The 12,794-nt window shown below is 35.0% G+C and overlaps 1 protein-coding gene across 1 annotated transcript; it reads right to left on the bottom strand.

Annotated features, from left to right (window-relative positions):
- Window positions 1-210: 210 nt before the first annotated feature.
- On the bottom strand, window positions 211-7,517 carry LOC146921644 (Amino acid kinase family protein). The gene is made up of 12 exons (XM_085714982.1): window positions 7,389-7,517; window positions 6,962-7,186; window positions 5,946-6,043; window positions 4,658-4,700; window positions 3,784-3,845; window positions 3,604-3,660; window positions 2,420-2,455; window positions 2,259-2,336; window positions 1,551-1,617; window positions 1,414-1,467; window positions 639-742; window positions 211-555 (listed from the first exon to the last, which is right to left on the bottom strand). The coding sequence occupies exons 1-12, from the start codon at window positions 7,441-7,443 to the stop codon at window positions 460-462; spliced, it is 975 nt and encodes a 324-aa protein (XP_085571108.1). The 5' UTR covers window positions 7,444-7,517; the 3' UTR covers window positions 211-459.
- Between the last annotated feature and the right edge of the window lie 5,277 nt (window positions 7,518-12,794).

Below are 12,794 nucleotides of genomic sequence, written 5' to 3'. Positions count from 1 at the left end.
ATGTTTTCAATTTTAAACACAACAATATTTTGTTTCTACTACTGATTTTTTTCCCCCATCTTCTGCACAAATGTTCAAAACAACAAAGTAAAAATAAACGTAAAGTTCTTGTACTTAAAATGGAAAAGTACTAAATACAAGAACTATGTCAAAGTCGCCAAAATAACAATCATGCATACAAAACAATTGTCAATCGCGCTTGAGTCCGAATTGAATAATCAACACAGAAAAATTAGAAATATCAAATGATCATCAGTACAATAATTCATTTAACTGTGGATCTTTATTCTATGCAGAACATCACTGTAATATGACAAATGATTGATTAGTGATTGCTTGCTTCTGAGAGTCCTCACATAAGTGTAATTGTTAATACAAGTATCAATTAACACTCAAATTCTCGACTCTAAAATCATTACTTCTTGATGATGTCGACTTGTGCAGAAGATTCGGTTATGGCTATCTTGATGATCGAACGACTGTTCCAAGCCAGTCATCAGGGATGCTGCTTCTAAGGTCTCCATTTAAGGCCTTTAGTGAGTGGCTTGTTGCAGCCTGAAATGTAGCTACATGTTTTCATTAGGAGCTCTAAGATATATAAGACAAATGTATGACACATAACAAACAAATATTATTACTTTTACAATGTAGACATCTATTCCAAGCTTTGCTATCATTGCAGCTTCTGAGATTTTTGTTTTCATACCACCGGTTGTATCATGAGTAGCAACACTTAGCTCAACTGTAGATAATTATCACATGCCAGAAAAATTCAATCCATAAATTCAAATTACATAATCAACAAAAGCTAGCATGTTAAGTTAGTCACGTCATAACAAAAAGTCCAAATGCCAACTTAGAAACTTATCATAATTGTTTATTTATGACATCTGAGAAATATCTAAATATTAGAAATTCCATGCCCCTACTCACGGACTCACAGGTGATTTGGCGTGCTACTGTGGCAACTTGTGATTTATGAATGAAAACAAGATCGCTCAAACCTTTTTGTTGAACTTCAGCTATACAGTTTCAGGCTACTGAGTTATAATCGATTGACACTCCATTCCAGAAAAACTTGTGACTTTATTTTACCTTTTGTTAAAAAGGTTATACATAAGAACTTATATGATAAGTGCTTACGCTACAAGTGATTAATTAAGTTGTTTATTCAAACAGAGCCTTACTAAAAAGTTCTTATAAGGTTATAGATATTTGTAGAGAAATTAAATTAGAAACCTTCCAATAAAATTATGATACAGAAACTAATTTCAACTTATACAAGAAATTGTAATTCAGAAAACTCGGCCATTATAAGAGTCCAATAAATCACATCAATAACTTTCAAAATTTCATTTATTATAACTATAAGTGCTTCTGAGAAGTTAATCTAAACCGACTAAATCTGCTTACTTGAGTTCTGCAACTTCGGTTTTATGACCGACCAGCTTCCATCTTTAGCAACAGCTGTCAGAGTTGAAAAACTTGCTATATGAAGAGAATATAATAGGCCATAAACAAGGTAAAGTTAACAAGTGCTCGGTGCTCACCAATTTCCTTCAAGAGTATCGCGTCAGGTTCTGTCGGTGGGCGATCATATACTCCATATACATCTGTCTTTCGTTCATGCTTAATGGAAAACATTCATGTAACATCTATAATTTGAAATATGTCAGTGGTGATAGATTTTGTTTCAAGAAGTTTGGTCTGATATGATTCAAAATTGTGATTTTGCGCATATATCTTGCATATTGATACAACATTAAAATCTAACTGCTTGTCTTCAATAGATTTAACCTTATACAAATGACATTCTATGCATGCTTGAAGCAGCGTTGTTAGCAGTGCTATTGCATAGCAGAATTAACAAACAGACCTTTGTTTGCTAAACAGGCTTCAGCTATTTTGACTATTATCAATTATCGAGATATTCATTACTTGGATGGAACTAAATACTCACAAGAAGACTATTTGACTTAATATATTCAGCAAGGGTTTTATATTGAGTTTAACAGAGGACGAGGTGCACTGTCAATGTAAATTAGTTTTACACCAACATCCAACGGCAATTCATCATATTACCACATAAGCCCATATTGTAACTGCATTTTAAAAATAAGTGTAAAATACTGAATTCTCATTAAATGTCAATGTAAAATTAGTTTACACTGACAGTGCATATCACCTTTTATCTTTAGATTATATTTTGTAGAAATTCAAGAATAAAAATGGATATATGCATGACTCATGGAGGATACCAAGAAAACAACATATTTAGGCCTTGAGTATGCTGCCAGATGACTTATGATGACATCGCCGCTTAAAATAGTGCATCCCTGAGACAAAAAATATATATTAATGCAAAAACTACAAACTTAATTATCAATGAACAATCGAATTCAATAGATTGAGTCTCTACCTGAATCTCATCAAGCACTGCATCTCCATGCAGAACCTAGACAAATTGCAACCAAACCTACATCATTTCAAGTGAAGAAAACAATTACAAAAATATGAACCCTCAAAGAAAGGTTCAAGGGGGGAAACATAAGTGCATCATGGTTATCAAATCGAAATTCATATCGTGATTCGAAAGACATTTTTTGAATCGAATCTTATGATGGATCATAAGATACATTGTCAATATAAACAAAGGTAAAAACAAGTGACAAAACAAAATTATAAGCTAGTATATTATATATGAACCTCATTAATTCAAAATTCAAGTCATAGATCTAATGACCAAAGAAAAGTGGTTGGTTACTGTTAGATAATAGGTTAGTGGGCCTATGCTATTGGGCCCTTTAGGTTCTAAGTTAGTAGAGTCCATTATGTTTTACTATATATATTCTCTTGGTAACTTTTAGTCATGCTATGCCATTGTGATACAATATTGAAAACCCTAGCCATCTCCATCGTATTCTATGAAACTCTAGATTCATAACAGTTACACAAAGTTGACAAAAACAAGTGGTTGGCTACGATGTTTAGGTAGTACTTCATTACAATGAGTCACAATACATCATAGTGAATCAAGATTCATCGTAATGAATCACGATTCAAGATGCGATTCATGTTGAAATAGATACACCCTAGAGATTCGTATCGATTGGGCTCAATTTAGTATCAAATCAAGATACGACTCGCAAGTGAAGTAAGATACGGATAATCATGTAGTGCATAACACTAACTTCATTCAGATTTATATAAAAAGAAAGACCTTTTTCTATCTTATGGAATCGATCTCTATGACATTTTGCTTGCTTCAGACGAAGCAAAAAGAATAATATAATGGAAACTGTCATGTAACTACAATGTGCCTAGGACAGGCAATTGTGTTTGAATAAACTAGTGACATTTGGAATATAGTGCGGAAGATCCCACACACACTCTCTAGTCTACTTTTTCATGAAGAACACTTGATCCTTAATTACCAAGGTTTTCACTAGTTTTTAGTCAGTTCAAACAGTTTAGGTACTCCTAAATAACTTTTGTTAGAAAGATAGAGAAATAATAAAATGTAAGAAAGAAAGGTTAGAAAATTTGTTGAAATTTATTAAGAAGTTTCAAAGAAGTGAGATAAATTGAAGAATTCAATCTTACAGGTGTAAAACCAGAATCAATAGCCTTAGCCACGGGAGACAAATCGGCTGAAGATACCTGCACATGTTGAATATGAACGAAGAGTAGTTAACTTTATCTGGAAAAGAAGACAGAACAAGACTATAATCCACTGTTGATAAATAAATAAATCCAACGTATATTCAGTTAAAGTATGCTAACATGTCTTTCACTGGTGATCCATCCACATGAGAAAGGTGACATTCCAATTGAAGGAATACCCTCTGCACAAAGAAACAAACCTATTCAGAATGAATTTCAATAATTCTCGTAAATAATTTGTAGCCAAAAAAGGGGTGAAATGAAGCAGATAGCTGCAAGTATTAAGTTTCAGAGCATTGATAGTTTTTATAAATGAAACACATAGCTTACAATAACAGACGAACACCTCATTCAAAGATGAAAAGGGATATGTTGTCAAAATCCTCCATTTTTCGTGGATTATTGGTTTTCTATTGATTAAAACGGCCAAAAAAGTTCTAAAGAGAGTAATGACATACATAATTTCCAAAAATATGAAATGACATACATAGGAGAGTGTCAAGTTCATCAATTATCAGAATCACCCGCAAATAGAAAAAAAATCAAAATAGTGATAAAAAATAACTGAAGACTCTGCTGTCAAATATTGGCGCTATAGCACTATGGCGTAGCAGAATTTTAACAAACCACTATTGTTCTGAGATATGCAATTTAGTACAATGTACTGTTAAATAGCGGCTATACAATCGCTATAGCGCTGTAGCATAGAGAATTTGAACAAAATGCTATATTCTGCAATATGTGATCGACAACACTGAGAAAACTGCAAGAAATAAATAAGAACCACATGAGAGAAACATTGATATGACAGAAATGGTTAGGTGTAGTCATGCTGATACCAATGATAATAACATCCAGTAAATTACTTATGACCAACTACACCATGATAGAAGAAAAGCTTGAAACAAAAGATAAATAATCAATGTTTGATCAAACAAGGAAAATTTGTGCATTGCATTATAAATAGCATAGATTGCAATAGTTATGAAACTACCTCTGGCTAGTGCTCTAACGATTTCAAGATTGAGAGTGGTTACCTGAAATTAGAATTAAATGGAATAATAAACATGTAGGAGATCCTCATTCTGAAGCTAATCTGTATAAAAGCAATTTTTTATATTTTATTTTTAGGACAACGTGAACTTTGAGTCAGTTTCGAATTCAAATTCTCTACCCCTTTCAAAGTTAAAATAATTATGCATGCCTTCTGTGCACAATTAGATTCAGTGCATGTTTGGATTGAAGGTGGGTTTGATGGAATCTAGTGTGCCATCATGATTACGGCAAAAGATATACTTTAGAGCTTCACCAAAATCAAGGTTTACCCGTGATTTCATCAAGCTCACCGTAAATCCAAACATGCACTCATAAGGTTTCTTTTTTGGATTGGTAAACTTTGAAGAACAGTGCTTTTCTCCTTAACAAATGTTTGTAGTCTACATAATGATACTAGGGTTAAATATGTTTTTGGTCCCTATAAATATAGCAACTTTTCGTTTTACTCCCTCTAAAATTTTCCTTCAACTTTTAGTCCCTATAAAATTTTCCATCTTCACTTTTGGTCCCTCTTTTAAAGTAAACTCATATGTAGAATACATATTTTTGAATAAAATTTTGCAGAAAAATTCATAATATTATAAGAATCTCTACCAAAAAAAATTAGAATTTTTTAACAAAACATGAATTTAATATGAATTTTTATATGTTTGGTGGTTAAAAATTCATAATTAATTTATGTTTGTTAAAAAATTCTAATTTTTTTTACAATATTCTACACATTTCTGCACAATTTCATTAAAAAAATACAAAAATTAACTTAAAAATAGGGAAAAAAAGTAGTGATTGAAAATTTTATAGGGACTAAAAGTTGAAGGAAAATTTTAGAGAGACCAAAACGAAAAGTTGGTATATTTATAGGGACCAAAAACATATTAACCCATGATACTATAACACTACTCTTTTGGCTATGACATTGATGGTGAATCATTTCTAAAAGCATCCTAGTCCTGAAATAGTTGTTTTACAGTTTTCTATACAAAACTTTGAAAACAAAAAATAAAATGAAAACAGAAGTGATTAAAAAAAAAAAAACAGAAAACATTTTTGCGAAACTTCATCATGAAATTGAAGACTAAGATTGATTAGCATTGACTTGAGTTTGGCGCAGTTAGCTCCTAGGTGGCAGATGCACTGATATAACAGTCAAAATGTCACACTAGCCTTTAAAAACTTCACAATTACAACTGTGGAGAGAGCTTTTAAAATCGACAATGATTACTTACAGATATTCGCGTAGCAACAAAGCCTCCCTTGACAAGAGGTTTATTCAGCTGTCCCTTGTGAACACCAGATTTGCTGGCTTGGAAATGCCCAAAAGAACCTGAGAGCATCACGTAGACTAATATGAACTCATTGCTCATCATTAAGAATTAATATTCAGTTTATAAATCAGATATCATGTGAACCAAGGTTGACAAATCACAATCCAAATTGTGAAGCACTTCAAGTGCAAAAACTTGTTAAGGCCTTGTTTGGATAAACAACTTAATGGAGCGCTTATAGCATAAAAATTTATCATGAAGTGCTTATTTATAAGTTATTTCTATAACAGAAGATAAAATCAAGTCAAATTGTTTTCATAAGCTATAAGCTGTTTTATCATGAACATGTCATAAGTTGTTTTCATAAGCTATTCCAGACGGTCAAAAAAAGAGATTATGCTTGTAGATAAGTTCAAATAATTCAATCCAAACAGGCCTTAATTCTAGCGTTAATTACATCCGCCAAAGCAATCAAGAATATTATATCTATACAGCTTTTGTTTAAATAGTTTTGTATAAAAGTTCATTGATTGCAGACACTGGTTAGAGATAAAGGGTAAATGACCATTTCGATCCTCTTCAAGTGTATCGTGGATGCAACATTAGATTGGTCTTCCAATTATAATTACAACCACTTGATCCTTCAAAGAAATACAACCAGTTGATACTTCAATGTCAATTTTGCCAACGAAACCATCCTTAAAATAACATCCAATTTGTTCTTCAAGTTCAAGGATAAAACGGATGCCATTGGTTATTGTTGCGGGGGCATATGGAAGTGCTTATTGAACTTATCTTATGACATTAACACTTATAAAAATAGCTTATGATATGTCCGTAAGCTGTTTTCAGCATATTTTCATAAACTCTCACGTATGGCTAATGATATCTCCAACATTTATTCATCTAATTCCTTAATATTTGCATTAATCAAACAATAATCTTGAACTCAAAGGTGAAAAAAAAAACCAACGAACCTGCTCCATGAACAACAATGAAACGGCTACATTCTGCATCAAAATCATCTCCAAATTCTTCTGGATTACAACATATTTCAGAATCACCAGGTCTCTTGCTCCAATCCATCCCAGGAGGCTTGTGAGAAGATGCAATCATTGCTTGTCTAAGCTGTTCCGAAACCTTGCTAAGAATTTCATCATTTATCTTCTCTAACTCATTTTTACAAGTGATTGCAGCACCTCCTGAATATGCCATCAAAAGAATTTTACTTCGTCACTAATAGTAAAAAAAAAAAAAAAATATTCCTCATAGCTGAGAGACGGTCTAACACCAACACGACACTGACACGTGTGATTAGATACAATCATTTCTAATATCTCAAAATATTAAAGAGAGAGAGAGAGAGAGAGAGAGAGAGAGAGAGAGAGAGAGAGAGAGATATACCAAGTTTTACAATACAGCGGATAGGTTGAGTGAAGGGAGTTTGTGTTTCCGCCATTAGTGGATGAGGGAAGTGAAGAGTCAAAGGAAGAAGGAAAGTGAAGAAGTAAACAAACACCTGCGATCTCCCATGTTTTTTTTTTTTTTGAAATAATTTATATAATTAATATAAGTTTTTTTTGAATAAAAATTTCAATTATATAAAATATTTATGTGATTACAGATATAATAATTTTTAATTAATAAAATAATATTATATGTAAGTTCTCTAGTCGATCCTAACTTTTTTAATGAGAGGAACTGCATCTTCCCTCTAAGTTCTATTTCACTCATCGAAGAAGAGTGATTTTATGTCATTTATTGACCTAGAATCACCCCTATGCATCTTTCTTCTCATTTCTTTCAATTTAATAAGTGATTTCCACATATATCGAGTTTTTTCTTATTATTTTTCGTGATTTCGTCATCCAAGTGCGGCGTTGTGTTGTTCGTCGTTGTGTGTGGCGTTCGTTTGTATTATGGTGATTTAAGTTTTACAATATTATTGTAGTTATTTTGTCGTTATATGCTATTAACTTGGGTATTATATGTTTGTTTACATATTCGCCTTTTATGTTTTTAATGATGTTGATCATGTTATTGTATCTGATGTATTCTATCAATTTGAATAAATGATTATCGTTTTGTTTTTGTCAAAAAAAATAATATTATATTATGAAACATGGAAAGAAAAATTAATTAAAAGCACCAATTCTTATAGTTGGACATTAAAAAAGTGACTTTTTTTTGGTAACAAAAGGAAGGAAAAAAAAACTAAAGAGGACCCATACTAGGGTCGAACAAACTCAACACACACGTCATCTGCTAAGAGGACAGAGGTCATATCAGGAGGGGCTTCATTCAAAATAACAAAGCTACTACCACTAAGAGCACCCTTTTTAGCTAGAAAATCAGCTGCAGCGTTACCCTCACGCAAAGTATGTCGTAAACTAACCACTCAATCTCTACGAAGAAGGTGTTTAATAGCCATGACTAAATTTCCATATTTGTGATGAACATTCAAATCCTTTTGGATGAGGTCAACAACAATAGTTGAATCAGAGAGACACACCACATGCTTAAATCCAGTATCGCAACACAACTTCAAACCATGGTATAAACCCAAAATCTCAGCATGGAGGATGCAAGGTCTACTAATTTTTCCAAAGAAACCATGCAAAAAGGAACCTGTATGATCACGAATAAGACCGCCAAAACCTCCCAAGTTGGAATCAAGGAACACACCGCCATCAACATTAAGAGCTACTGAATCCATACTAGGTCGTTGCCAAAAGTGACTAGTTACAAGTATAAAATAATAATATTCAAAAAAATATATATTATATAAAAATAAAAGATAATTAAATTAGCAAGATTGATAAAAATATATATTATATTAAAATAAAAGATAATTAAATTAGCAAGATTGATAGATAATTTGTTTTTTGTTTCAATAAGTTGAAGGTGACATACTTGGCCCACACACACCACAAAATTCCCACCACGTCCAAAACCCAATGATACAGCTCGTGCTACCAAAACTAAGTTTGAACCAAAAAGAAGGCGCAGTGAAGAAAACGATCATGACCCAATTTTTGATTTACCTTATGACTCTCCTATCATTGGCCCTACACGGAATAGCAAGCCAGGCACGCCAATCCATGATGTTCCCACTCAGGGAACCTCGTCCAGCAAACATACCCATGTCCCCACCCCACCTTCCCATGCACACCTTGATAAATCCATCCCCATACAAAACAAAACCTCCATCGCTCATACTGTTCAAGCCGTTCCCAACCAACAACTTGAAACAAGTAGCAACAGCATTCATCTATCCACAAACAATACCATTGTTACCAATGATGACAGCAGACACATTATTCAAAATAATGGTGATGTACAAATTGACAAAAGTGATGAGCATCATGACTCCAATCAGGAGGACATGGTAACATAACCTCTTTTCTTTTTTTGGGATCTTAGTCTCTCTGTTTGTTATGGAAGCTCTCTTTGATACCACTATCATCTCTTGGAATATCAGAGGGGCTAACAATAACAATGCCAGAAGACATTTGAAGGATTTGATCAGAAAACATAGTCCAACTTACATGGCTATCCTGGAAACTCATGTCCCCTTTGCAAGACTTTCTTCTTTTTGGTCCAACAATGGTTACTCTCCTGTACATATTATTGAAGCTAATGGTCAATCTGGAGGATTATGGCTCCTACAACATACAGCTATGAACCACACCTCCATTGTCCTTGATTCTAACCAATACTCCATAACTTTCTCCATGAGCCGTGGGAATGCAACCACAACCTGTACTTGTATCTATGCCAACCCTAACCATGTTCAACGCCCCAACCTCTGGAACTACCTTATGACTCTTGGCCAAACCTTTGATGTCCCTTGGATGCTCATAGGAGACTTCAATGAAACTCTTCTCCCTAGTGACCAAAGAGGAGGCATCTTTCATCATAATAGAGCTGCCCTATTCTCCAATCTCATGAATAACTGCAACCTCCTTGATCTTACAACCATAGGTGTCCGTTTCACTTGGCACCGCAACAACAATGGTATTCGCATTTTATCCAAAAAACTCGATAGAAGCTTTGCAAATGTTGATTGGCGTGTTTCTTTTCCTGAAGCTTTAGTTGAGGTTTTATGCAGACTACACTCTGATCATAACCCCCTCCTTTTCCGTTTTGGTGGTCTCCCCTTAGCCAGAGGGTCTAGGCCTTTCCGTTTTGAAGCTGCCTGGATAGATCACAATGACTATGCTAATTTGGTTCAAAGCTCTTGGACTTCTCAAAATCTTAACACAACAGCGGCTCTAGCTAAAGTCCAAGAAAATTCCATCATTTTCAACCATGAAGTTTTTGGCAATATATTTAAAAGAAAGAAACATGTTGAAAATAGACTGAAGGGAATCCAAAATTATTTGGAGAGAGTTGACTCTCTTCGACACACCCTCCTTGAAATAGAATTGCAGCAAGAATACAACCACATCCTCTTTCAAGAAGAAATGCTTTGGTACCAAAATCTAGAGAGCAATGGGTTAAATTTGGAGACAAAAACACCTCTTTCGTCCATGCTCAAACTATCATTAGACGGAAGAGAAACAAAATCCATAAGCTTCAGCTACCTGATGGAATTTGGACCTCTGACAGCACTACACTCCAAGAAGAAGCACAAAAATATTTCAAAAACCTTTTCTGTGGAAATCAACATCATCATAACCGCACTTTCCATGAAGGCGCCCACCCTTCCATCAATGACATAGACAAAGCCTCGCTCGCCAAACCTATTACCAAGAATGAAGTGTTTGCGGCCCTCAACACCATGAAACCCTACAAAGCACCCGGTCCAGATGGATTCCATTGTATCTTCTTCAAACAATACTGGCACATAGTTGGAGATGATATTTACCACATGGTCCAGTCAGCTTTTCACACATGTTACTTTGATCCGGAGATTTCAAACACGCTCATTGCACTCATCCCTAAGGTTGATTCTCCTACCACCTACAAAGATTTCAGACCCATCAGCCTCTGCAATATTATTTACAAAATTATCACAAAAGTTTTAGTGCACCGTCTCAGACCCATTCTTAACAATATTATTGGCCCTTACCAAAGCAGCTTTCTGCCTGGTAGGGGAACAACTGACAATTCAATTGTTTTGCAGGAAATTGTCCACTTCATGCGGAGGTCTAAAAGGAAGAAGGGATATGTCGCTTTGAAACTTGATCTAGAGAAAGCTTTTGATAATGTCAATTGGGATTTCCTCAATTCTTGCCTCCATGATTTTGGTTTTCCAGACATCACCATCAAGCTCATCATGCATTGCGTTTCGTCATCCACCTTCTCTCTTTTATGGAATGGTAACAAATTGGCACCTTTTAAGACATCCCATGGTCTTAGACAAGGTGACCTGCTTTCTCCCTACCTCTTCATATTATGCATGGAAAAGCTCTCTACCGCTATCAACAATGCAGTGATTCAAGGTAATTGGGACCCTATTCATATCACTAACGGAGGACCTCAGATCTCACACCTCCTTTTTGCAGATGATGTTCTTCTCTTCACTAAGGCTACGAATTCCCAATTTCGCTTCATCATTGATTTATTTGATAGATTCAGCAAGGCTTCGGGTTTGAAGATTAATATTTCAAAGTCTAAAGCCTATTATTCTTCAGGGATTCCCCACGAGAAAGTCAATAATCTCACCGCTATCACTGGCATCCGAAGCACTACTTCCCTTGGTAAGTACCTCGGCTTTCCCATGCTCAACGACCGCCCCAAGAGAAATGATTTCCACTTCATTATTGAAAAAATGCAAACCAGGTTGGCATCATGGAAGAATCGACTCCTAAATAGAACATGTAGACTAGCTTTAGCCTCATCTGTTTTATCCTCCATCCCATCTTACTACATGCAAATCAATTGGCTTCCTCAAAACATTTGTGATAGTATTGACCAAAATACAAGGAATTTTATTTAGAGAGGCTCTAGTAACAAGGGAGTTCATCTAGTGAATTGGAAGAAAGTCACTACCCCTAAGCGTATAGGCGGCCTGGGCATTAGAACAACTCGGGATGCTAATACTTGTCTCCTTGGTAAATTAGTTTGGGACATGGTTCAGTTCACCAACAAACTATGGGTGAATCTTCTCTCTACCAAATATTCGGCGGGGCTAAACATCCTTCATGCCAACGCCACTAGCACCAACTCTCCTTCTTGGGCATCTATCATCCGTGCAAAAAATGTTCTCAAAGATGGGTATACTTGGCGTGCTGGTTCGGGCTCCTCCTCCTTTTGGTTTAGCATTTGGTGCTCTCATGGTTTTCTTGGTTATTTGGTTCCTATAATTGACATTCATGACATTCACCTCACAGTTAAAGATGTGTTAACCTTCCCTGGCCAGCACACTCAAGCTATCTGCACTACCCTCCCGCAATCAATTGTTGACACCATTAATAATTTCCATACCAATTTCAATCCCACAGTTGAAGATACTTTCATTTGGAAGCACAAGAAGAATGGTGTTTACTCCACAAAAAGTGGCTACTCTTGGCTACTGACCATCATGGATTCTTCAAACATTGAACCTCATCAAAATTCCTGGTCGTGGATTTGGAAGCTGCAGGCTCCTGATAAATACAAATTCTTCATTTGGCTAGCTTGTCATGACGCGGTCCCAACGCTATCTTTGCTCCATCACAGACATATAGCTACTTTTGCAACTTGTGAGAGATGCGGTGAGGCGGAGGAAACGTTCATGCATTGTATTCGTGATTGTCGATACTCTTGTAGCATATGGCAGAATATTGGTTTCATTCATCAAGATTTTTTCACTGCAAATTGTGT

This window comes from Medicago sativa, chromosome 5, assembly GCF_051527215.1.
Source record: "Medicago sativa cultivar Bolivia chromosome 5, Bolivia_mono, whole genome shotgun sequence".
NCBI lineage: Eukaryota > Viridiplantae > Streptophyta > Magnoliopsida > Fabales > Fabaceae > Medicago > Medicago sativa.
Note: the sequence above shows the minus strand (reverse complement) of the source record. Positions and strands in the feature narration are given on the sequence as shown.